The 26085-nt window shown below is 39.6% G+C and overlaps 1 protein-coding gene across 1 annotated transcript in view; it reads right to left on the bottom strand.

Annotated features, from left to right (window-relative positions):
* eys (eyes shut homolog) overlaps positions 1-26085 on the bottom strand; it is a 425152-nt gene that overhangs the window by 287272 nt on the left and 111795 nt on the right. Inside the window, exons 13-19 of the mRNA XM_041789003.1 lie at positions 22567-22689; positions 12357-12470; positions 7948-8070; positions 4809-4922; positions 3991-4224; positions 1129-1251; positions 904-1017 (exon numbers count right to left, since the gene is read on the bottom strand). Coding sequence (XP_041644937.1) covers positions 904-1017; positions 1129-1251; positions 3991-4224; positions 4809-4922; positions 7948-8070; positions 12357-12470; positions 22567-22689 — 945 coding nt within the window. The remainder of the gene's footprint in view (positions 1-903; positions 1018-1128; positions 1252-3990; positions 4225-4808; positions 4923-7947; positions 8071-12356; positions 12471-22566; positions 22690-26085) is intronic.

A 26085-nucleotide genomic window follows, 5' to 3' on the forward strand; every position in this document is an offset into this window, starting at 1 on the left:
TTCAGTTTGAAATCCCTCATTCCTGTTCAAACTGGTAAAACGTGGAGAGCTCTCTGAAAATGAAAGAGTCCGCCTTAAAGCACTTCATGATGCTGGATGGTCTCAGACAAATATGACAGGTGGTCTAATAAATTTGTTGAGCACTGTGTATGTATATCAATACAAAATATAAAATGTGACTTTTAAATTATAAATCGTATTTACAAGCTCTTTTGTACGGGTTGGATGTACTACAAATTGGATATGGTCAGCATTGGTCTCTAAATCTTTTCACCATTTTACTGTTTTTGTCAATCATTTTCCATTCTTTCTCAAAACACTTTGAAATGCAATTGAATTTGTTTGAAAGGTACTTTATAAATAAAGTTTGATTGATTTATATTATATCTACATCTCATTTTCACATCCTTAGAGCAGACAAAGCATCGCTACCCCCTTCAGATCTTTAGCTGTCCTTTTGAGAAACCTAAACCAGGGGTTGGGAACCAGTGTTCTCAGGTCTGGGGTTTAAGGTCTGAACAAGAGCTTCATTAATTTTTATTTTTTTTAACTTGAGAAGAATGTGTTTTTTTATTTCATTTCAAACATTTCAAACACCCTGCAAATCTGTTCTAAACTCCATGAAAAGTTTCACATTTCTATTTGGACCTCTATAAAGCTTTGTTTGAATTTGTCTCCTAATGTGGTGTGATGTTTAGTTTGCTTTGAACAGGATTAACTGAAAGAAAACATCCTTCAGAAGGCTTCTTTTCACTGTAATACTGTAAATTTACTGTGAACTTTATTTATCAAAAAGAAAAAGTTGAACTAATTCAAGGAACGTGTTTACTTTTGCTTTCTATTGTATCAAACGCGTGGTGATTTGCAAACAAACACAGTCGTGGTGAGAAGTATATGAATTACCTGTTATCCCGAGAGGACACTGGCAGCTAAATGAGTTGAGCTCATCAATGCAGGAGCCTCCATTTCCACAAGGCTGGCTGAGACATTCATTCACTTCAGTCTCGCAGCTATTTCCTGTGAAAGCATGAAAGACAGACTCACAATGCACTGACACACTGCCTCAGTGAATAAAATACCACTTTAACCCAAAAAGAAAAAAAAAACTTTAAAACAGCTTTCACTTACCAATAAATCCAGGAGCACAGAAGCAATTGTAGCCATTGAGGGCGTCTTTACAAATGCTCAGGACTCCACACGGCTTTTCTTCACAATCATCAATGTTTATCTCACAAAACTGCCCTGTAAAACCTGCAGAGATGATATATGCAGTATAGGATTTCTTTCCCTCAGAGGACAAATCTTAACAGTTATACTGGTATGATAAACAGAATTTCACAGCCTAGTAAGATCCCTAGTAATGATCAGATGGTTAGTCTTACATAATTACGGTAAGAAAGGGGGGGGGGCTGCATATTTTGTAATAAAGTTTATGGGCGTCAAACTGATGCAAAGAATAATTTAAAAACTGACTGAAATTGCTCGTATGAGTTTGCATTCTAAAAGAAACATAAAAAGCATGCTTTAGTATGAGAAGAATGCATAGCCTCGGATTCAGGAGGAACCATGTTCCATCCTGGGCTTCTTAAGAGAGGGGTCATGTGGGGGATACTGCTGGAATACGGGGTCCCTGGGCCGCTGTGGCGAGCCATCAGGCCCCTGTATAACTGAAGTGACAAAGTCGGGCATGTTGTTGGTTTCCGTCAGGAGTGCCCCTTAGCTCTGATTCGGTTTGTGATTTTCATCTCTGCTTTTTGCAGATGATGTGGTTCTGTTGGCATCTTATGGGATGAGTCAGTACCTCCAAGCCTGAGGCTTGGTTCTCTGCTAGAAAATGGTGGATTGCTCCCTCCAGGTGGGAAGTGAGTCTTTGCCTCAAGTGAAGCAGTTCAAGTATCTCCCTATCCCTTTACATAAAGAGTCAAGCTGGAAATTCACCCCTTTTTACTTTGTGACCAAAGCTTTGCGATGAGACGAGTTAAAACTTGCAACTGCTTTAACGTTTCACTCTGCAATGTTCTAAACACCTCCCAGTTGTCACTGAAGTAGACAATGCATCGTTTCCATAGCAACAACACTCACAGTCACCCAACTTAAAAAGATTTTATTCTGAATTAGTGCTCAATAAATCTGTCTCCATAAAAAGGACTGACATGCCTAACAGTTATTCACATACGGGTAAACAAGAGTGATTGTGTCAACTTGTGATCAACATCGTAGTGCAGCTGTGCAATTTCCCAGCACACTATAAATATTAATACTTATATAAATAATATAATCTATTAACCTTCTTTTATTTTTTTACATTTAATTGCCTCTTGAAAATGATCACCTCGATTTTTTTTTTTTTACACAGAAACATAGATTTAAGCCAGATGCAGCCGATGGAGAAACAGGCTGAAGTTTTCATGTTAAAACTTAAAAAAGACAGATTTAAGCCTAACTATTTCCAAAGAAAGCAGATAAATGTAGAAGAATGAAATAAAAACATTTTTAAGAAAAGGCTCTCCTTTGTTTGGCTGTGCTCATAAGCAGGAAGTGCTGTGCTTTATGGAATAATCCATGAGAACTTCAAGGCCGTAAGAGCTAAATTTGTCAGTGGAAAATTAATTATTCTCAGCAGATAACTCTGTTATAACAAGACTGATCCAGCAAAACATTTCATCATATCTTTATATATATTGTTTCTAAAACTAAACCCTTTAAAGCCTGATACCTCAAATAACAGCCAGAAAATTCATTTTTTTTGGAAATGTGGAAATGAGATTTTTATTTAACTGAAATCCAGAAAAAGAAATAAGGCCATACAATTTCACATATACATTTTTTGTACCATATCTGATACATTAGGAATTGTTTGAAACTGATAATCCACTGGAGGGCATTTTTATTATTTATATGACTGTTTACAAAATTTGTTGAGGAAATCGTTAATCATTTTGACTAGATAGAGGTATCAAAAAAGTGCGTATCAAATATGATACAATTGGTTTTGAAGGTTTAAAAGCATGACTCTCTGACAGAAATGGCTTTTATAACCTTTCAAACAAGATTTATATTTTCCTTTTCACAGAGATCTGCAGCATTCTAAGCTGGGCTGTCTGTGACTTGACAAGCTTAATCGCTGGGGACTACTTCAGACAGCTGATTTGAGCTGCAGCAGCTCAGTTCAGACCGCTGCAACTCTCACCAGTGACGTTCTAAAACAGTCTCATCCTGTTGTGAATCTTTGGTCTGAACCAAAAAGCTATCAACCTGAGGTCTAAGCAATACAGACTTTTAAAGGTGCATTATTCAGTATTCACTCACTCTATTTATTACTTTGGAGTTCACTCAATGTCTGCTGAAAGCTCTTGGCTATTATCTGATGCCATGATAGAGAAAAGCCAATTCTTCAGTTCTTCTGGTTGTCTTCTGGTTGGTTGCCAGCATTTTCTGAAAAAGGACTTCTTTTCTTTTTAGTGCATTGCCAGGAAGTGAGAATAAATATGGTGTTGGGTATGATCTAATTTAGCAGTGTTAGCTGCACTACCAGTGTTAGCTGTCCCTAGGAAAAAACCCTTAAGAATTAAAAAAATAATAATAATAAATGGCATCTTAGATTAATATTTTTCTTGGCTGATAAAACTAATTTATTAATTCAGAAATTTTCAGAGCTGAAATCCTGTCCAGTGAGTCAATATTTCATCAATATCAAATTATCCCCTCAATGAAACAGCAGGAGATGACTTTTGATCCTCACGGGGCAAAAAGACACTCAGCACATCATTTCTGCTTTAAAGTCAGCTCACGATCTGATGAAGTGAGCCCTGACTTACACATTTCATAATGCTGTTACGTGTTGTTGCTTAAGGCCAAAGAGATTAGACTCCCACAGAGAAGGAAGCTTAACCAGCAAAAGCATCAAACCAGGGAGTGTGTCTGCAACATGATTCATTCGAGGAACTGCCTCCATTGGAAACAAGCCCCTGCTGGATGGGAAGAACCTACCTGGTAAACAATCACACTTGAACCCTCTTGATAAGTCCACACACGCTGAACCGTGTAGACACAGACCATCAACACACTGCTTTATGGGTGTTTTGCAGTGTGACCCAGTGTAGCCATGTTGACACACACATCTATAAGTATTTGCCAGCTCTTCACAGAGAAGGGTCCCCTCGGGGTCGCAGGGATTTGATACACAGAGGTTCACAGATGAGGAGCAGTCATCGCCTCGGTATCCTGTAAGAGGTGGGATCAAAGGAGTGATTGATGTGCTGTTTCTGCCTCTGTACAGTATCCTCCTCTCTTCCCACGTCTGGCAAACATCACGGATTGTGATTTCACGTTATGCTGTCATTGCCACTGTTTTTCCTCCTCACTGATTTACATATTTTATCCAGCCAGACCCTAAAGCATTAAAACCAAAGAGGGATTTCTGTAACAGTACCCAGCCTTCTGGGGAAAAACAGCCTTGTGTGGCTTTTCTTCACCAATTCTAGCTAATTTGTGGATTTGCACATGCTCTTTTTTAACCGTGCTGACTTTGAAAACCCTATTTTTGTAATAACACGGTAATCAAAAACCCTATTATGTGTTAACATGCATTAAAGGCTGGATTAATGCAGAAAAAACAAAAGCAGTACATAACACACAACCTACAATGATTAGAGTGCTTTATATGAAACCTACAGGGCACACGACAGCATGACTACATCAGTAGATGGAATAAATGTCGGAATTATTACCCAGCAAACCAAAGCAGGGTTTTGTTTTGGCTTTACAAATTCAGAACTATACACCGTATAAATGTGTGTTTTAAATACCTGGAGGGCAAATACAGAGCATTTTGCCTGCTGGGTTTTGGGAGCAGGTTCCTCCATTCTTGCAGAAGTCGATGTTTGATGCACATTCAGTGATGGGCGTGGAACAATTCTTACCTGAAATGTAACAGAGAATGTAAATGGTTGCACAAAATTGGATTTTTGCTGTTATCCTATATGCCGATATTTCAAAACTCATCTTAGCTTATACAAAATGTTGTAAATATTGTAAAGAACACCAAATAGAGGCTGATTCATGTTTGAGGGTACACTTTTAAATTCTACAGATACACATATATGATATATGACATACAGGTGCATCTTGGGAGGTCAATAACATGAAAAAGTTGAATTTTCCTGTGACTCAATTCTAAAAGTTAAACTTCCATATGTTCTAGATTCATCTCACACAAAGTGGAATATTTCAAGACCTTTTTGTTTTAATCTTGACATTTTTTTCACCACATTTAACCCATGGTTGCCTTATTTCACTAATTTTTGCATATATAAACAAATAAATAAACAATTAAAATTGTTTTCTCTGCCAGATTTATGCCACTTTTTGCCCATTTCTGTGATTCCTTTTTAACACTTTTAACCCATTTTGGCTTCTCTTTAAAATTTTTTTTTTGCCATTTTTGGCCCATTTTTACCATGCCATTTTGCCAACTTCACCTATGTATTAAACATTTTGACTCATTTTTTTTTACTTTTTGCCCATTTCTGTAACTTATTCTTGTCCCTTTTAACCCATTTTGCCTTTTTTTCCCGTTTTTGAAAACTTAATACACTTTTTGCCAATTTCTTGCCATGCCCTTTTGCCACCTTCACCTGTTTATTTACCTTTTTCTTACTCATATTTTCCACTTTTCCCCCATGTCTGTAACTTCTTTTTGCCACTTTCAACCCATTTTGGCCTCTTTTTGAGAACTTTTTTGCCACTTGTTGCCCATTTTGGCCATGCCTTTTCTTAACTTCTTCTTAACTTATTTTTGTCACTTTTAACCTATTTCTAGAACGTCTTGTTGCAACTTTCAACCCATTTTGGCCAATTGATGCCATTTTTTGCTGCTTTTAACCAATTTTGTTTCTTTTCCTGTTTTTTAAAACTTAAAACTTTTTGCCCATTTTCACCATGCCTTTTTGCCATCTTCACCTTTTATTTTCCTTTTCCTTACTCATATTTACCACTTTTCTCCCGTGCCTGTAAGTTCCTTTTGCCACTTTTCACCCATTTTTGCAATTTTTTTTGCCACTTTTAACCCATGTTGGCCTCTTTTGAAATTTTTTTTGCCATTTTTTGCACATTTTTGCCTTGTCTTTTTGCCACCTTCCCTCGTTTATTAAACTTCTTCACTCATAATTTCCACTGTTTGCCCATTTCTGGAACTTTTTCTTGCTACTTTCAACCCACTTTGCCTCTTTGTCCTGTTTTTGAAAACTTTTTAGCCATTTTTTGCCCATTTTCACCATGCCTTTTTGCCACCTCCACCTGTTTATTTACCTTTTTCTTACTCATATTTTCCACTAAAATAACAATAAAATTGGTTTTGCCACTTTGTTTGCCTTTTTCTGCAATTCCTTTTCAATACTCCTAACCCATTTTGCCATTTTATGGCCATTTCTGCAATTTTTAGCCACTTTCCCCCCACTTTAATCCATCTTTGCCACCTTCACACATTTATTATTCTTTTCTACACGTATTTTCCACTTTTCGCCCATTCTGTTATTTCTTTTTGCCTTGCCTTTTGCCTTTGCCTTTTAACCTGTGTCGCTCCTTTTTTACAATTTTTTGTTTTTGCCATGTTTAACTAATTTTCATCATTTTTTGTAGGCGACACCCCTGATCTGTAGTTCAGGATTGGCCTCATGCTAAAAACACACTTGTTTTTAAACAACACTTGTAACCCTTTTCCTGGACATGTCTGTGTGGTGGCTCCACTGTTAAAGAAAACTCATTAAATCTCCCCTAAAGTTTGCCAAAAGGCATGTGGGAGACTCCATAGCCAATGGAGGAAAGTTCTTTGGTCTGATGAGACCAAAATATTGCTTTTGGGCAATCAGAAAAGACTCTATGTTTTGCAAAGACAAAAACACTGCACTTCACCACAAACACACCATTCCCACTGTGAAGAAGAGTGGTGGCAGCATTATGCTGTGGGGACGCTTCTCAGCAGCCAGGCCTGGAAGGCTTGTAAAGGTAGAGGGTAATCCACACAGACTCATTACTGTGATTGCAGACAAAGGTGCATCTATTAAATACTGATTTGAAGTAGGGGAATATTTATGCAGTCACTTTTTTTAATGGTACATATTTTTAATAGGCAATATTTTGTCAAAATATGTTTTGTCTGTTTTGTTTTTTTTGTCAAAAAAGCCAAATTTCACTGGCTATGATTGATTTTGAAAATCAATAAAAGGGTCAAACATCCAAGGGGGTGACTACTTTTTATAGGCACTGTATGTCCTCTTAGGATCTCTGTGGAGTCTCTCCTCCTCCCTTTTTCCAGACAACCATTTGCAACCCACTGGAAACAGCTCTAGGACTCACTTTTGGGTTCCGACCCAGCAGTTGAGAACCAGTGCTTTAAATCCTCGAAAAACATGGTGGATTGATGTTTGGTCTTTATAAACAATATAACAAAGAATAACTTATTTTATCTGATTTAGGGTCTGAGTTTAATCTTATTTTACTGACCTGTATCTTCTGGTAATTTTATTGATATCTTGGTGCTGTAATTCTGTTTTCTTACTCTATTTCTGTCTTTTAATGCTGTGAAGCACTTTCTAACACAGTTTTGAAAAGTGCTATATAAATAAAGTTACTATTATTATTATTATTACTGTAACAGTTTTGACCTTCTTTTGTAGTGAATTGACACCATTGTTGTTGTGTAAAGACACCATTTATCAGCTGGTATCATAGAAAACAATGATTGACTGAATGATTGATTGATATTCGGTGACTAAAGGAGGGAAAACAAAGATATCTTCGTACTCGATCAACTGCAGTCAATCTAAAACATGTAAATGTGCTCTGGTACTTAACAATGGCTTTGGTTGTTATCACTGCTGAGGAGTCATCAATCTGCCCACATTCATTAAAGCCTAAACTATGAAAATGATGACACAGATAACTCACCAGAAAAGCCTGAAGGACAGATACACTCGTAGCCTGCAACCAGGTCAATACATGTGGAGTTATTGGCGCAGTATCCGTGGACACATTCATCATAGTTGATTTCACAGTTCTGCCCCCCGAAGCCTGGTGTAAAGAGAGAAAGCAGAATCTCATCAGATATGGTGTGTGGATGTCAGTAAACACTAGACTTGAAAAGATACTAATTAGAGTCAAATCACACCCAAAGCCATTTATTGCTGTCATGAAATTTTACACGACTTTTCACTGCAAGCTCATCACAAGTCAACGTGTGCATAATACAGAAAGCAGGCTGCAGCACAGTCTGTTTCAGGAAATAAATCATGGTTTGTGTTACTGTGAGGCGACCTACATAACATTTTGGCATGGCAAGTCATATCAACACATTTGGAAAATAAAAGTCATGAGGTAAAAGTGAGTGCTGCCACTTTTTGACATTTTAGCCAGCCATAAATAAATTCCACTGCATGGTCACGCTACAAAATGACTATCATTAGCACTGTCACACACCGCAGCTACAGGAGGCCCATGACTAATGCTCGGCTATCAGCACCATCGGTGCAGGTCAAATTCTCATCATTTCTCAAACTGACCATGGAACCAATTTCCATCTCTCTCCATGTCATAAAATTTGACAATTATCCCGACTTCATTAAAAATGCATAACAGCCTTCACCCGCAATCAAGGTTCTGTCAGAGGTATGTCTCACAGGTAAGATGTCAACTGGACCAAGAAACGATTGGGGAAATGGCTGAGATTTATTCCTGCTTATTCTAATGATGCAAGTGACCATTTCTGATGGAATGGTTTTATGTGAGTGGAGAAATTCAGAGCAGATATGTTCATCTAGGGCTGGGTGATATGGAGCGATTATCACATCTCCACAGCTAAAAGGTGACATGTACTGTTTTTTCAAAAACAAAGTCAGTTCTAACGTCCACTTCTGACCAAAGCTTTGCAATACAAGGAATCGGTTTTTGGACAGTTGCCTCTCAAATGAGGCAATCTGATGTTTTTTTCCTGGGATTCATCCTGTCCCAAATAGCTGGTTTTTGGATGTTGCACGCAGATGAATGGGAAATGGAAGCTGGAAATCTTGTGTTGAAAGGCTACAAATGCCAAACAAAAGGTTTTTTTTATTCAAAAGAAGACTACTTCTTTTTTGAAGAAAATTTGGAAATTATAACATCTTTATTTAAAGTGTAAGTGAACCCCCAGCTCAAAGTAAACTCCGCCCACTTCTGTAATTCAAAAAATGCACAGAAAGTGAGCAGTTTGAGAGGAGGGAGGGGAAAAGGATGGGGTTTTCCAGATGAGGTGGGAGTGACAGGGACTCCCCTTGCCAGAAAGTGACACAGAGTCCCGCAGTACTGCTGCCTCAGAGCAATCTTTAGAGGTGGAAGATTGTTCCCCTCCAGAGTCCCCTGAAGCAGGCTGTAGTGTGGTAATGGACCATGGTGGTCCTGAGCACTACCTGTTGGGGCTGTTGGCTCCAGCACCAGCGTAACTAAAGCTGGAGCTCTCAGGCCCTGTCCACAAGGACACAAATTCAGGAGTATACGCAAAAGTTTTTGTTGTATCGGTGTTTCATCCACATGGAAACGCCGTTTTGGGTGACCCTAAATGATACTTTTTGAGAACGAGTGCATAAATCCGTAAACCACTACTGTTTTGTCTCTGTGTGGATGGCCAAACACATCTTTCTTGAAACGATTACGTCACACATAGCGTAGCTCTCTTCAGTTGACTGCGCAGGTCCGATCAAAACAAACATGGCGGATTACAGATTTGTGTTCGTGCTGCAGAAGCTACTGAGCTTATTATGGCTTTTACAGCAAAATCTGATGCTCCTTTACCACCACCGCAAAATGCACACTCTATATATGCTTAAATCCAACCTGGAGAACAACCAGAAGGGCAACTACAAGAAAGTCGGTGTCAGTTTTCTGTGATCTTCTTCTCTCTTTTAATGCATTTCCATGGCAGCAATATAGCGCCACGTACAGGGTTGGCATATGCACTACAACGTTTTCAGTGGTTCCGTGCTTACACAGATATTTCCTGAAATGATCCCGTCTTTATGGAAAACTTCATCAAAACGAAACGGCATTATATCATTTTCGTCTCCGTGTGGACAGGGCCTCAGAGCCAAAGCCGTGCAGGTGCAGGAGCTGGAGTGGTCTCTGAATGGTAAGGTTGGTTGGAGGCGGTAATGTTGTACCTTTTTCTAAAGTTTGTGATGTAGGTAGGTTTCTACATCACATAAGCCCCGTGTTTTCAGAAGAGATTTTTCAAAGCAGATGTCCGTTTGAGCTAATTAAAATTTGTAAAATGCAGATTTTTTTTATCATTTTGGTACAAACGTCAGAAATTACAGCAGCATTGATGTATTTTATTATAGTTCAGTCAGATATTTCAGTGTACAGCTGAAAAAAATGTTAAAAGTGTTCACTGCTTCTTTAAATAACTTCTCATGGAAACATTAGCTTGACTGCCACTCCCATTCCTCCCTCATCTGTGAGAAAACCCCCCAAAGTTCGCTAAGGCATGTGGGATAGTCCATGGTAAAGTGGAAGAAAGATCTTTGGTCTAATGTTGCTTTTGGCAAATTAGAAAAGACACTTTGTCCACATAGACTCAGTGCTGTGATTGCAGCCAAAGGTGCATCTACTAATAACTGGCTTGAAGGGGTGAATATTTATTTTGTCTCTTATTTTACCTTACAAATTGTTTTGTCAAAAAAGCCAAATTACATTGGCCATGATTGATTTTTAAAACAAATAAAAGGTTAATAAAACATACAATGGGATGAACACTCCTTATAATGTAAGTCCATTTAGGGCTTCTGCACATCATAGCCTCTTTGCCATCTTTTTTTTTCCATGTTTTTTCTGTGATTTAATTTGCCATGTCCCCAATAGCTGTTTTTTGGAATTTGCAAGCAGATGAATGTGAAATGGGGGATGGAAATCTTGTCTTAAAAGGCTACAAATGCCAAAATAGGCCTATTCATTCAAAAGAAGATTATTTTGTTAGATAAAATCTTACTGTGAGACTTGGAAATGATTGCAGCTTTTATAACTTTAGCCTGACAGACCCATTCCCTCCACCTGCTGCCAGGACATGGGGTGCTAAACCGGCAAATACATGAAAAATTCAAGGCTGTTTTGGCTAAATATTGCTTTCAGTTGACATTTCAGTAATAGAGTTCTCATTCTTTCATTTAGAATTCTGTTCACAGTAAGTTAACCTTGCTGCTGTCTGTATGTGAAAGGACAAGGTTTTGGACAACAAAAGAAGACAGAAAAAAATATGTTTTGTTGAATCCTTATACATTTATGACCTGCAGCTGTCACTGTTTCTGTTCAGGATAAAATGCAGCAGTCAGAAAGAAAAGAACCTATAATGTTTTCCTCTTTAGTACTGTAGGTGAAAAGGATTTGCTAAAAATAAATGCACTTATGTCTACAATGGATACACTGCAAAGAAGTTGTTTAAAACTATCTGCTTGCATCACTGGAATGACAGAGAGAATCTGCACCTGTTCCCAGAAGTAAACATAGTACAATTATCGCTGATGGATTCTGACATTGCTTTTGCAGTGACCAGTTAAAACAGGATGTGATGCTACGATGCACATCCAACATGTCATACAAATTGTTGTTGACCACTTTCAGTCCCACAAGTCCAAAAAAGCCAGAACCAAAATGACAAGGCTTCAAATGAATAGTGTAACTGTTTTGCAAAGTGGGTTAAGTGTATGCGGGTTAAAATGAACCATGAAGTACCTGTCAGTGAAAGAGTGATATGGAAACAAGGAAAATGTAAAGGTTGGCAATGAAATTATGTTAGACAAAGATTGAATAAAGCTAGGGAATAGGGTCTGTTATATGACATAACTCAGTATTAGAATCAGAATCAGCAGAGCCAAATGAGCTGGATCAATGAAAAGAGACGAAATTCCCAGCACTAGAGCTCAACTCTATTTTTTAACGTGTGAAAAATTTGTACAAAAAAAACAGGCTCAGTGTGCAAAGGCCTTTACTGTTCCAATCAGCTCAAAATCTACCAGCAAAAGAAGATGTAGTAAAGCAGGGAGAGACTGCACATCTTTTCTTAGATTATGAGTTTGCCTTTCTTGTTGTTCAATTTCTCCTAATCTCTCAAATTTTAAATGCACAAGAACAGATAAGACTAACAATAAAGTTAAAGGGAGAAAGTCTTTGTGTTGCATTGTTTCTGAGTGTTTTTTTTTTTTTTTTTTTTCATTTGGACTACAACTCCGGGGCTGAAACTGTTTGGCAGTACACTCAGAAACAAACTGAGGTCTGAATCAGCCACATAATGGTACTATCTTTACTACTGGGCCTCTAATTGCATTGCAACTTACCCTCCAAGCAGAAGCACTGGTACAGGTCAATCCCATCCACGCAAACACCGCCGTTCTGGCATGGCTTTGACTCGCACTCATCGAGATTTACTTCACAAAATGACCCTGCAAACCCTGAAGCATATGTAAAAGAAAAAAGAGAAAAGACAACGTTATTGGGATTCTTCTGCTTGGATCCATTCCTCGGCCAATTAGGATCAGCATGACTTTGTTTTTACAAACAAAAGCTGCTTTTCAAAGCTTGTATTGATCTAAAGAGCTTGCTGGGCACACGCAGACTCAGCTCACTGGATCATTTAATCATGTTTAATAAGAGCCAGTCATTGCCCTCCTGATTTATTACATTAAACAAGCCCAATGCAGTGATTTTTACAATCAAAGTCAATCCATACACAAAGGGAGTCACATAAAACAAATAACATGCATCAGTGCATATATAAATGCCCTCACAACCCACATATGCACACAGGAACACACACAGGCCAGTAAAAAGAAACATGCCATTGTTTAAGGCACATTATTGCTGCTGCTACAAAGGCTGCTGGTGTGTTAACCACACACTCCTGACCGAAGAGCATCTGTGGTATCTGGGAATGTTTCACATTGTCAGCCAAGGACCTGACAGGGCATACAGGTCCAGAAATCCTCTTCAGTGTTGGAAGTGTGGAATATGAAAATAGAAGAAAGTCAGAATAAGCACTTTTCTTTCAAAAATAAAATGGCTGATGTACAAAACAGCAAACAGCGAACAAAAAACCACTGCTGCAGTGTGAAAAACTGCTGTAAGACAAAAACTGGGCTTGCTAAGTGAAGATGATGAAAAATCTTTTGGAGCTTCAATACTTTCACTGCACTTGCTAGAGCTGCACAGAAATCATGGTAACGTAACAAACCGTGCCTCATTTATGTTATATCATAGTTAAAAGATATGTAGTTTTTGCATTTGATTCTTCAAATTCACTGAAAAATGTCATTAAAAACCCACCTTGCACCTCCATTTGGTAGTTCAGAGTATCGACTGACCCTCAAAATGTAATATCATCCTATCAAGTGCTTTGTTTGTCAGTCTTAAAACAAGAAATCTGACCATACACTATATTGCCAAAAGAATTCACTCACCCATCCAAATAATTGAAATCAGGTGTTCCAATCACTTCCATGGCTACAGGTGTAGAAAATCAAGCACCTAGGCATGCAGACTATTTCTACAAACATTTGTGAAAGAATGGGTCGCTCTCAGGAGCTCAGTGAATTCCAAGTCCTATCGTAAGAGTTCCTTGCTCCTAAATATTCCACAGTCAACTGTCAGTGGTATTATAATAAAGTGGAAGCAACTGGGAACAACAGCAACTCAGCCACGAAGTGGTAGGCCACGTAAATGACGGCGCGGGGGTCAGTGGGTGCTGAGGAGCATAGCGCGCAGAGGTCGCCAACTTTCTGCGGAGTTAATCGCTACAGACCTCCAAACTTCATGTGGCCTCCAGATTAGCTCAAGAACAGTGCGTAGAGAGCTTCATGGAATGGGTTTCCATGGCCGAGCAGCTGCATCCAAGCCATACATCACCAAGTGCAATGCAAAGCATCGGTTGCTGTGGTGTAAAGCACGCCACCACTGGACTCTAGAGCAGAGGAGACGCGATCTCTGGAGCGATGAATTGCGCTTCTCCATCTAGCAATCTGATGGATGACTCTGGGTTTGGCGGTTGCCAGGAGAACAGTAAGGAACTCTGAATGCTTCAGCATACCAAGAGATTTTGGACAATTCCATGCTCCCAAATTTGTGGGAACAGTTGGGGATGGCCCCTTCCTCTTCTAACATGACTGTGCACCAGTGCACAAAGTAAGGTCCATAAAGACATGGATGAGAGAGTTTGGTGTGGATGAACTTGACTGGCCTGCACAGAGTCCTGACCTTAACCAGATAGAACACCTTTGGGATGAATTAGAGTGGAGACTGAGAGCCAGGCCTTCTCGTCCAACATCAGTGTGTGACCTCACAAATGCGCTTCTGGAAGAATGGTCAAATATTCCCATAAACACACTCCTAAACCTTGTGGAAAGCCTTCCCAGGAGAGTTATAGCTGTTATGGCTGCAAAGGGTGGACCGATGTCATATTGAACCCTAGGGATTAAGAATGGGATGTCACTTAGGTTCATATGCAAGTCAAGGCAGATGAGTGAATACTTTTGGAAATATAGAATATGTTTAATAATAATAATAATAATATAATAATGCATTTTATTTGGAGGCGCCTTTCAAATCACCCAAGGTCACCTTACATAAAGTAAAAGCATAAAAAGCCAACATTAAAACATCAACCTAAAAGACAAGTGAAGTGCACAGTGTCCAGTTAGAGGGAGTATGCCAGTTTGAACAGGTGGGTTTTTTAGTTGGGATTTGTATGAAGTGATGGAGTCTGACTGTCTTATGTGTGGGTGGAGGGAGTTCCAGAGTCTAGGTGCTGAGCAGCTGAAGGCTCGGGCACCCATGGTACTGAGGCGTGACATGGGGATGGTTAGTAGTCCAGCAGAGGTTGAGCGGAGGGTGCGGGAGGGAGTGTATTCATGAAGGAGGTCGCAGAGGTAAGTGGGGGCTAGGTTGTGGAGAGTTTTAAAAGTGAGGAGAAGGTTTTTATAGTGGATGCGGTATTGTACAGGGAGCCAGTGAAGTTGAATGAGAACAGGGGTGATGTGGTCAGAGGATTTGGTGCGGGTAATGATCCGGGCGCCCGAGTTCTGAATGATTTGCACTCTGTTGATGAGTTTGGCGGGGAGTCCGGTGAGGAGGGCTTGCAGTAGTCAAGGCGGGATGTGACAAGTGAATGAACCAGTATTTCGGTGCTGGATTGGGATAGTGATGGCCGGAGTCTGGAGATGCTGCTGGTGGAAGAAAGCAGTACAGGTGATGTTTTGGATATGACGTGCAAATGAGAGGGTACTGTCCAAAATGACGCCGAGGCTCTTGACTTGGGGGGAGAAAGGTATAGGGAATCCATCAGTGATGATGGACGGAGATGGGGTGTGTTTGAATTTGGTGAGGGTGGATTTGGAGCCGATGAGCAGGGCCTCGGTTTTATTGCCGTTAAGCTTCAGGAAGTTCCTGCTCATCCAGCTCCGGATGTCTTCCAGGCAGATGATGAGGGAGGTGGGAGGGATGGCAGCGGTGGGTTTGGAGGAGATATAGACCTGTGTGTCATCGGCGAAGCAGTAGAAATGGACCCCATGGTGACTGAGGAGTGTGCCCAGGAGAAGGAGGTAAATGATGAAGAGAAGTGGACCCAAGACTAAGTTAAGAATCTGCTCTCCTTGTGATGTCACAATCAGACTCACTATAAAACTGCCCAGTACTCACCTGGTGCCCCCATCCACAGCCATGCAACGATGAAGCTTCACTCTTATGTGTTCCATTTTTACAACCTCCTACGGTGGTTCTACTCGTCTATAACTGCTGCAATGATCAAATCAGCTGCATATCTATTACTATTATTATCATAAGAGATGAAGTGAATCAAGAGCTGCTCATCTTTAACTCCCATAATTACCAGTATCAGTCCTCTCTATTTCATTATGAGTGTAGTTCTTGAGCTGATAATAAAATGTTAAGTCTTCTACCAAAGATGGCAAAAGCGCTGGGTTCTGATTTTGGACAAGCCGGGGGCACATATTTTTGTTAGAAAAGCCTGTAAAAGTGTATTTTGCATAATATGTGACCTTTCATCAAGAAATGAAAGGAATATGGCACATATGTGAATCTGCCTGGATCAGGCTGTCCTCTCAAACAGAGTGACTGTGCAAGAAGGAGACGAGTGAAAGAGACCACCAAGACACATATGACTACTCTGAAGGAGTTATAACCTTCAGCAGCTGAGATGAAAGACTCTGTCTACAACAACTGTTGCCCAAGTTCTTCACCAGTCAAAGCTTTATAGGAGAATAGCAAAGAGAAAGCCACTGTTGAAGAAATCTTAGATTAAATCTGGACTATGTGGAAGACACCACAGTCAAGTGGAAGAAAGTTCTCTGGTCTGATGAGACCAAAATGGTGCTTTCTGACCATCAAACAAGACGCTATGTTTGGCAGACACCACACACTGTACATCACCACAAACACACTGTCCTCACTGTGCAGCACAGTGGTGGCAGCATCATGCTGTGGGGATGCTTCACAGCCCCCGGTGAAAGGCTTGTAATGTTAGAAGGTAAATGTGTCAAAATATCAGCAAATCTTGGAGGACAATCTTATTCACTCTGCAAGAGAACAACATCTTGGGAGAAGATTTATTTTCCAGCAAGACATTTGTTTTGCTGTCACAAATTCATCCTACTTTTGTGAAGCACAGCTAAAGCCTGGAGGAGCGATGTCACACGATAAAACTTTGATCTTGCCCGTCTTTCCTCAGCTGATGTCCATCCAGTCTCGTCCATTGTGATGGAAATCTGTTTCTTTGAAGAGATCCAGATCATTTGGCTCAGCTCAGTAGAGCTGGCTGTTTAGCTCCCAAACAGCTCTTCACTTTTTGGCTTTGGCTTTTTAAATGTGTATTAAATAATGACAAAGGATGGTGGAAGGAAAAATGCGAACTCAGACAGGAGCTAGCTATCTAGGCTCACATGTGAAAAGAGCTGTTTGGTAGAACAGGCTCATTGGGGAACGCAACATTATCACACCATCATTCACCCCTCAAGGTTTAGGTGACTGATAGGTTATCATTATTTCAATTACAAGCATGTTTGTGACAAACAAGGATTTTTTTTATCTGATAAAGGGGCTCAGCAAACTTTTTTAGCTCAGTACAAGACTACTCATACTCTTTTCTCCCTTCATCTGGCTAGACAATGCTAGATGCTAGAAGGTCTGCAGGACTGAGTAATTTGTGAAAGATGGAGTCCATGCCAGGTGAAACGTTTAAACTGGAAAAAAGCACTTTTCTTGTAAAGTGTAGGGATCATACTTGATACTTAAAAATCTTCCAATGATTATTGTAGCATAGAGCTTTAAAGTACAGACACATATTTTGAATTAGTCTCTTTATTTTAAAAAAGAATACAGATTTTTAAAAAACATTGCATAATATGTAAAAGCAAGATGATACTTGCACTACTCATCATTTGAGTTCATGCAGCAGCCTCAGCTCACTGATGTGATTTAGTGTGAGTACTAAATACTAGGTCAAAGAGACAGGAAGCGATATACAGTCAAGCTAAGAGAGAGTGTGAGTAACAAGTTTTGCTACATATTAGGTTGGCAAGCATTAGATAATGTGCATGCCAAGGCTGCTGACCTGAAGCACCGAGACAAGACAGCATCTCGCAGTTTGCCCTTGAGAAGTGATCTGGGAGAGCAGCTCGCCGCAGGTTGCTTTCATTTACATAGGAAATCACTCACAATCCTTCACTCTGACATCTGCAGAGCATAAGTGCAACAGGAGTAATGGAGTTACGGTTATTGATTGGGTTACATGAACTTCTGTGTAATAGCCATTCATTTGGAAAGAGATAGCAGAGCTGGTGTGGAGTTGTGTCGACTGAATTATGATTGGCTTGGCAGGAAAAATGTTTTTATTTCAAGTACCGTAACCATACCCGGGAATAAGCTGCATGATTTCCTGTGCCTGTGCACACGACACTATACCGCTGGCACTCTGTCATTTACTGCACATATATCCTTCCCTTGCAAAACTAGGAAGCCTGCTTACCCCTGGCAAAGCTCACAGTATCTAGCAGGTCAAGCCTTTTCTACTTACAGCTGTGTTATCCCTGTCACTGCTGGCAACTGCTGCTGTGATAACACTGTCATCCTCATGGAGGGGAATCAGAGGGACGTGACTGACACGCAAACAAAACACTGTTTTTGCAGGAACTGTCAAGTTAATCTGTGTAAATGAGCAGCAGCACGAGATTATGCATGCAACCTCTATCCATGGGTCTGTAGTTAGAGGGTTTTCAGTGCTGCACAGATTTTAAAGCTGCTCCAGGCTAATTTTAGATTTCTGGTATTGTGTCATGAACTCTATTGAAGCTGCTTGATTTGCAGTTCAGAAGGTATAGAAATGCAATCTTTAAATGTTGGTATTTTTTTGTGCTTTTGCATGAGAACCATGCGGCACACGAAGCCCAACATGAGGGGGAATCTTACACTGTCCTCATCTTTGTAATAAAAAATGCAATAACCTTGTCAATTTGTAGACATACACTGTGTTCCACATTATTATACAAATTGGATTTTAGTGTCATAAACATTAATTAATTTGTTTTTCAATGAAACTTGTGGATGATATTGTGTCTCAGGGCTCTTTGGATCGCTGAAATCAACCTCAAACACCTGTGATAATTAGTTTGCCAGGTGAGCCCAATTAAAGGAAAACTACTTCAGAAGGACGTTTCACATTATTAAGCAGGCCACAGGTTTCAAGCAATATGAGAAAGAAAAAGGATCTCTCTGCTGCTGAAAAGTGTAAAATAGTGTAATGCCTTGGACAAGGTATGAAAACATTAGATATGAGAAAGAAAAAGGATCTCTCTGCTGCTGAAAAGTGTAAAATAGTGTAATGCCTTGGACAAGGTATGAAAACATTAGATATTTCAGGAAAACTTAAACATGATCATCATACTGTGAAGAAATGTGTGGCTGATTCAGAGCACAGACAGATTCATGTAGATAAAGGCATATTGAGGAAGGTTTCTGCCAGACAAATTCATCAGATTAAGAGAGCAGCTGCTAGAATTCTATCACAAAGCAGCAAACAAGTATTTGAAGCTGCTGGTGCCTCTGGAGTCCAACCAACCTCAAGGTGGAGGATCCTCCAGAGGCTTGCATTCCTGCATAAATCTGCTATTCAGCCACCCCCAACCAATGCTCACAAACAGAAACGGTTGCAGTGGGCCCAGAAATACATGAAGACTCATTTTCAAACAGTCTTGTTTACTGATGAGTGCCGTGCAACCCTGGATGAGTCCAGATGGAGGAGTAGTGGATGGTTGGTGGATGGCCACCATGTCCCAACAAGGCTGTGACGTCAGCAAGGAGGGGGTGGAGTCATGTTTTGGGACGGAATCATGGGGATAGAGCTGGTAGGCCCCTTTAGGGTCCCTGAAGGTGCGAAAATGACCTCGGCAAAGTATATAGAGTTTCTGACTGCCCACTTTCTTCCATGGTACAAAAAGAAGAGCAGTGCCTTCTGTAGCAAAATTTTCTTTATGCATGACAATGCACCATCTCATGCTGCTAAGAATACCACTGTGCCATTGGCTGCTAAAGGCATAAAAGGAGAGAAACCCATGGTGTGGCCCCCATCCTCCCCTGACCTCAACCCTACTGAGAACCTTTGGAGCACTTGCATAATAATTTGGAATGCGGTGTATTTGCACTGGCCTGGGGACAAATCTACAACTCCTCTTTCATAAACACAGATTTAAACTGTTTCAGGTTTAACTAACATAATGTTAGATATTGGCTAATGCTGATCCAAAGACTAAAACAATCAATACGGAGGCTGCTGAAGTGGAATGATCTGATTGTGCCATCATTTTGGTATCTTGATTAAACCAACAGCCAATAGTTCATTTTACAGACAAGTGGTAAGAATTGGCTTCTTCTTGATTCTTACAGGCCTGGGTATTGTGCAGAGACTGTATACAAATAATCCATCTAGTCATTAGCTCTGTTTACATGGGCAGAAATAACCAGAATTATAGCAGAAATGAGCCACAACAACAGATTCTGATCCAAAATACCACATGTCCTGGTCCTGCAGACCTGTCCCAGTGTTTATCAACAGCATGAGGAGTTTCTAACACCGAGCCTTCAGTTTTATTTGGAACAGCAGAAAATGATCCCTCACAGCCCATGAAGTATATTCATTTTGAAATAAAGAAAATGAAAACACAGACATCAAGTGTCACAGACGGGAGAGAGGAGGAGGATTAAATCTCCATCCCAGAGCAAGGGGAGCGGAGGAGGCATGCAAGGATAGAGGTGTTTATTTACAACACAGGCGGAGTTGGTGACTCTGGCATGCTTACAAAAAACTAAACTGAAAAACATAACAGAGATATAAATACACAGTGGGACATCAGCTAAGATTAACTGGACCTCACTTAGGAGAAATAAAAGCATAGTTATTAATTGTACTTCCCAAAAACCAGAGCGCAATATTGGCTGTTGCTCCTGTCCACATTGTGGATGAATTAATACCCCAAACAGGTAGAAAAGAACATCTTATTCTTCTGCTGTGACTAATCAGACCAGTAGGACCACTCTGCGATTGTCTAAATGCTTTCACCATGACTGAGTGCTTCATTCACATGTACTCACATTATAACTGAATCACTATGTAAACATTTCATTTTAAATCCCAAATCTGAATTATTCTAATCTTACTGAGGAAATTCTGCAGATGGGCTTTGAGTTCTGCTTTTTGGCAGTCACCACCCAGTCTTTTGGACCCAAGGGTCACCATATTTGGTGGACAAGATGGATGCATATTACCTATCTCCTTCCTTTTGTTCCTTACAGCCAGCGCCTACTGCTGCTTTTTGTGTTTTGCAATAATTTATTAACTGGTTGTGCTATCATCAAATTATTTCTAATAAAGCTTGGATTTTCATTCAGCTTTAGCTCTGCACTGGTGTCCTTTCAAATGTTGCCAGTCTCTTCTGTGTAAAAGTCTTGGTTAAAATAAGTCAATTATAGGGGCCGTAACAAGAAATATAATGATATATAGGTGCATCTAAAAAAATGATCATTAAAAAGTTAATTTTTCCCTGCGATTTAATTCAGTAATTGGTTGGAGCTCCTTTTGCACAAATTACTGCATCTATGTGACGTGCATGGCATCAATCAGTCTGTGGCACTGCTGGGGTGTTATGAAGCCCAGAATGCTCTGATAGTAGCCTTCAGCTCATCTGTATAGTTAAGTATGGTGTCCCTCATCTTCCTCTTGACATTTCCCCAGAGATTCTCTGTGGGTTTCAGGTCAGACCAGTTGGCTGGCCAATCAAACACAGTAACATCGAGGTTTGGAAAAGCAGTTTCTGGTAGTTTTGACAGGTGCCAAGTACTGCTGGAAAAGTAAATCCATATTTTCATAAAGCTCTACTCAGCAGATGGAAGCATGAATGCTCTAAAATCTCCTTGTAGATGGCTGGCAGCATTGACTCTGGACTTGATAAAGACCAGTGAACCAACAGCAGAAGATGACATGTTACCCCAAACCACCACTGACTGTGGAAACTGAAAACACTGGCCTTCAAGCATCTTGGATCCTGTGTCTCTCTGATCTTCCGCCAAAATCTGGGACCTTGATTTACAAATAAAGTTCTAAATTTACTTTCATCTGGAAGACCACTGGACAACAGTCCGTTTTTTTTTTCTCCTTAGCCCAGGTGAGACGTTGATAATTTCTGTGGTTCAGGATTGGCTTGGCACTAAGAACACAACACTTGTAGTCCATTTCCTGGACCTTTCTGTGGCTCTTCATCCACTGACTCCAGCCTCAGTCAACTCCTTGTGAAGCTTCCCTAGGTTCTTGAATTTTTGTTTGACAATCCTCTGAAGGCTGAGCTCATCCCTTTGGGTTGTGCTCCTTTTCTTACCACACTTTTCCCTTCCAGCCAACCTTCTATAAATCTGCTTTGATACAGACTCTGAGAACAGCCTTCCCTTTCAGCAGTGACCTTCTGTGGCTTACCCTCCTTGTGAAGGGTGACAATGGCTGTCCTCTGGACATTTGTCAAGTCAGCGGTCTTCCTCATGATTGCAGTTGTGTGAACTGAACTGGCTTAGGCTCAGGAAACCTTGGCTAACTGGCCTTTTGGGCAGCAAATGGGAAGCTTAACTTTTTGAAGTAAATCAGAAGAAAAACATTATTTTACATAATATCATATTTTTCTAGATACACCTGTACACAGAAAAACACATCTTATGTACATAGGATGTGGCAAAAGGGTTTTGACGAGGGAAAGATATCACTCATATTTTGTTTACCTTGTTTGGGTAATCATGACATCTGGTTTAGGTTCATTATTAGCCCTACATTGACCTGGAGAATTCTCAAAATTTGATGTGCTTTTGCTACCGGTTAAAAAACACACAACATAATTAGCAGGCTATGCAGAGGCATTAAACCAAGGAGGGCTTGGCTTGGCAGTAGGTCAATTATTAACCAGTATTAGAGCTGCATTAGAATTAAAAATAACAGGTCATACTTACCACGTTTGCATGTACAAGAAACATTCTGCCCATCCTTGGTCTCATAGCATATTAATGTGTTTTCACTGCACAGTCCGAATGAGCAAAGGTCAATGTCCACAGAGCAATCCTTCCCCTTGAACCCTGCAATGAAAATTTATAAGAAAAAAAAGCTTGTAAAATAAGAAACAGCCCTGGATACATAAAAGAACAATAACACATGATGTGACACATGTATTTATGTGGCTGTGTTTTATGAGGTAAAGACACCTTTTCTTTCACGGATTAATGGGGGTATTGATTGTTCCCCTTGCAATCTACCTGCTATGCAGTATGCTAATTGAGTGAATCATTGACAGAGACCCACCCCACCAAACTGATCTATATCACATTTATCTGCCCCACCAAATGCACGTCTGCATGTCACTGATAGATGCCCATGTCAATATCTATTGTTGTAAATAAAGCTCAGACAGATGGTGAGGCCAGTGTCATTACTGTTGGAACAAATGGGGACATCTTAAAGGGAGAATCCTGAATAGATTTATTGTGTTCTCTCAGTGACATCACAAAAGATAATTTTGATTAAAAATAAGGCACTTTTTAGATTGTGACATTAACTAATACCGGAGCATTAACTTAATAGATCCATGGAAAATTGGAGTTTAAAGGCAAAATATTCATAATTTATACTGTCACTAACCAAAGACCTCTTTAAAGCAGAAACCTCTTAACGGGGGAATGTACCCAACATCTCCCGTCACAACAATCTGTGTGCTGCAAACAAACCCACCCATAGAGCTGGCTGGGCCCCTGAAAGACCCAGAGAACCCCCCCCCCCCAGTAGAGATTTATTGAGGCGGTAAGTCCATGTGTGCTGGATCAGTACCATTAGTGCCAGTGTTCTGGCTAAGAGTTACCTCATTTGGAGCATTTTGGGCTCTAAAGTTCATGCTACTTTTTTAACCAGTTTAACCACTCTTTTCACCCATTATTGCCACCTCTTTTTGCCAATTTTTTTGAAACTGTTTTGCACAATGTAATTCATTTTTGATAATTTTCTTACAGTTGGTGGCCAATTTTTTAACCATTTTTTTTTTGCTATTTTAACCAGTTTTATGGCTATTGCTGTGGTGTACCACTTACACCACTTTTCTTTTACCACTTTTAACCAATTTTTGCCACTTTTAACCCATGTTTGGCACTGCTTTCCACATTTTTACCAATTTTTGCCAATATTTGCAGCTTTCAATCCATTTTTGCCATTTATTGCCCATTTTCTTGACTATCTGCTTCTTTTCATCTATTTCTGCAACCATTGCAACCATTTCCCCATTTTGCCTTTTTTGTCCATTTATGCAATTTTTTGCCATGTTTTTGCCACTTTTTGCCTTTTCTGGGACTGCTTTTTGACACTTCAAACACATTTTGCCATTTATTGCTACGTTCAGTCCATTTTTGTCAAGTATTTTTGCCATGTTTTCACATTTATTTACTTTTTTTTTTAATCAATTCTTGCCACTTTTAACCTATTTCCACCAATTTTTGCATTTTTTGCCTGTTTTCTCAACTCTGTACCCCATTTCTATGACTCCTTTTTGCCACTTCAGCCAATTTTTGACATTTTTAAAATATGGTTACCAAAGTTTAACTTTACAATGGACCTTGATTTTGCTGACCTCCATGGGCCCCCAGTTTGGCTGGGCCCTAGAAAGCTTTCCCCTTTATCCCCCCTTATGTGCAGCCTTGGCTGCAAAGTTTCACTCACAGTAAAATAAGTAAAAATTCCTGACACGTCTCTATGTAAACCCCTTTTATCAAGACTTGAAAAAAGTCTTACAAGAACATGTTTCCTGTTGTAAACCCCCCACGTTCTTTCTATCAATGCTAGTATCCTGCAGCCTGCTTTGCACCAACACATCTATCCAGATATTTGATGACCTTCCAACTACCCTTTTCTCATCATATTATGTATTGCCTTGACTAGCTAATGGACAGCTATTGCCTCCAACAGAGTGTTTCAGAAGTGTTTAATAACCAATTGTGCGTGCAATTCACTCGAAGGTTAATGTTGCATGAAGGAATGTCACATTTACAGTGTCACATGCTCCAAATGGGACTTCTTTTCCTATCTGACAGCTATGAGTGGCTCAAACAAACTCTGCTGGGGAGAAAAGTCAAAAAACATGTCCAGGTTTTCAGAAAAAAAACATTAAATGATGTGATGTTGTATGTATGAAACCCAAGTCCTCTTGTGTTCATGTTTAGTGGTAAAGGGTAACAGCCATGGGTCATAACTACTAAACCTTGGCCTGTTTTACTGCTGTTCATCAGCAGATTTAATCACTTCTCATCAATGTTCTGGTTGCTTCACTGAGCTGAAAATCATGTCCTAGGATGAAAATCACCAAATTAACTTTAATAAATAAACCTGGATAAATGATTCGGCACAATTATGAAAAATGGATTTAGCTTGTTAATCTCATTACCGCCTTTGGTTGGTTACGGTTTTCTTGCCTTCCTTGTTGGTTTACATGTAGCCTTCTTGTAAGGTTTTTTTTTTTTTTGCACTTTTACAGTGTTTTGTGAACCTATTATGGGCTTTTCTGAACTTTTGTGCCTCATATTTTGACTTACTGAGGAGCACTTGAGTCAGTTTGCTTTTCTTTTTAAAAAATGTGCTATATAAAAAAGTAAATGGATTAAATTGGAGAAAATGGCAGAGTAAAAACTAAACAGATTATATATGATTATTTTAGGGCTACGACAGGAGATGTCTCAATATAAGAACAATCCTTCGATTTAAATTTAAAACATGAAAATGTCCATCTGTCTAACATCTGATCTTTAATGTCTCCACTAAAAGCACCAATCAGAACTTTCACACCATAAAACAATCCTTTTAAAATTGATCTTACTGCATACTAACTATAAAAAGGGAGAATTGTGTCCATGCCATTGCCACAGAGTGCCCTAGATTGTGCTTTCAGCACTAAATAATTTAAGTAGTAGGTTGCAGATCCCTTGTTGAAAGTGTGTATAGCTTCACTAGTTCACACACCAGCGTGGAGCTGAAAAGAAGCCAGTTAGCTTGTGCTAGTGCTGGTTCAAACATTGGCTGAGGCTAAGAGGAAATTAACCCCTTAAAGCCTGTTGTATCATATTTGATACATACTTTTATGATACCTCTATGTCATCAATATGATCAATTACTAAAAAAACTTCTGAATACAGTCTGATAAATGATAAAAATGCCCTCAAGTGGATTATCAGTTACCAAAAACACCTAATGTATCAAATGGGATACAATATATATATATATGTTAAATTTTATGGAAATTTGGATTTGTTTTTTTTTTTTTTTGAGTTTCAGTAGAAAGTTAGATAATCATTTCAGTACCAAAAATTTTGAATTGTCTGGCTATAATTTGTGTTTTCAGACCAGCCAAGAAAGTAGCAGGAGCAATATTAGTCATGTCTAACTGTGGCGTATCATTTTCAGTAGCTATTGTTGTCGTCTCATGTTGAGCTGTCTTACAG

Source organism: Cheilinus undulatus, linkage group 6, assembly GCF_018320785.1.
Source record: "Cheilinus undulatus linkage group 6, ASM1832078v1, whole genome shotgun sequence".
NCBI lineage: Eukaryota > Metazoa > Chordata > Actinopteri > Labriformes > Labridae > Cheilinus > Cheilinus undulatus.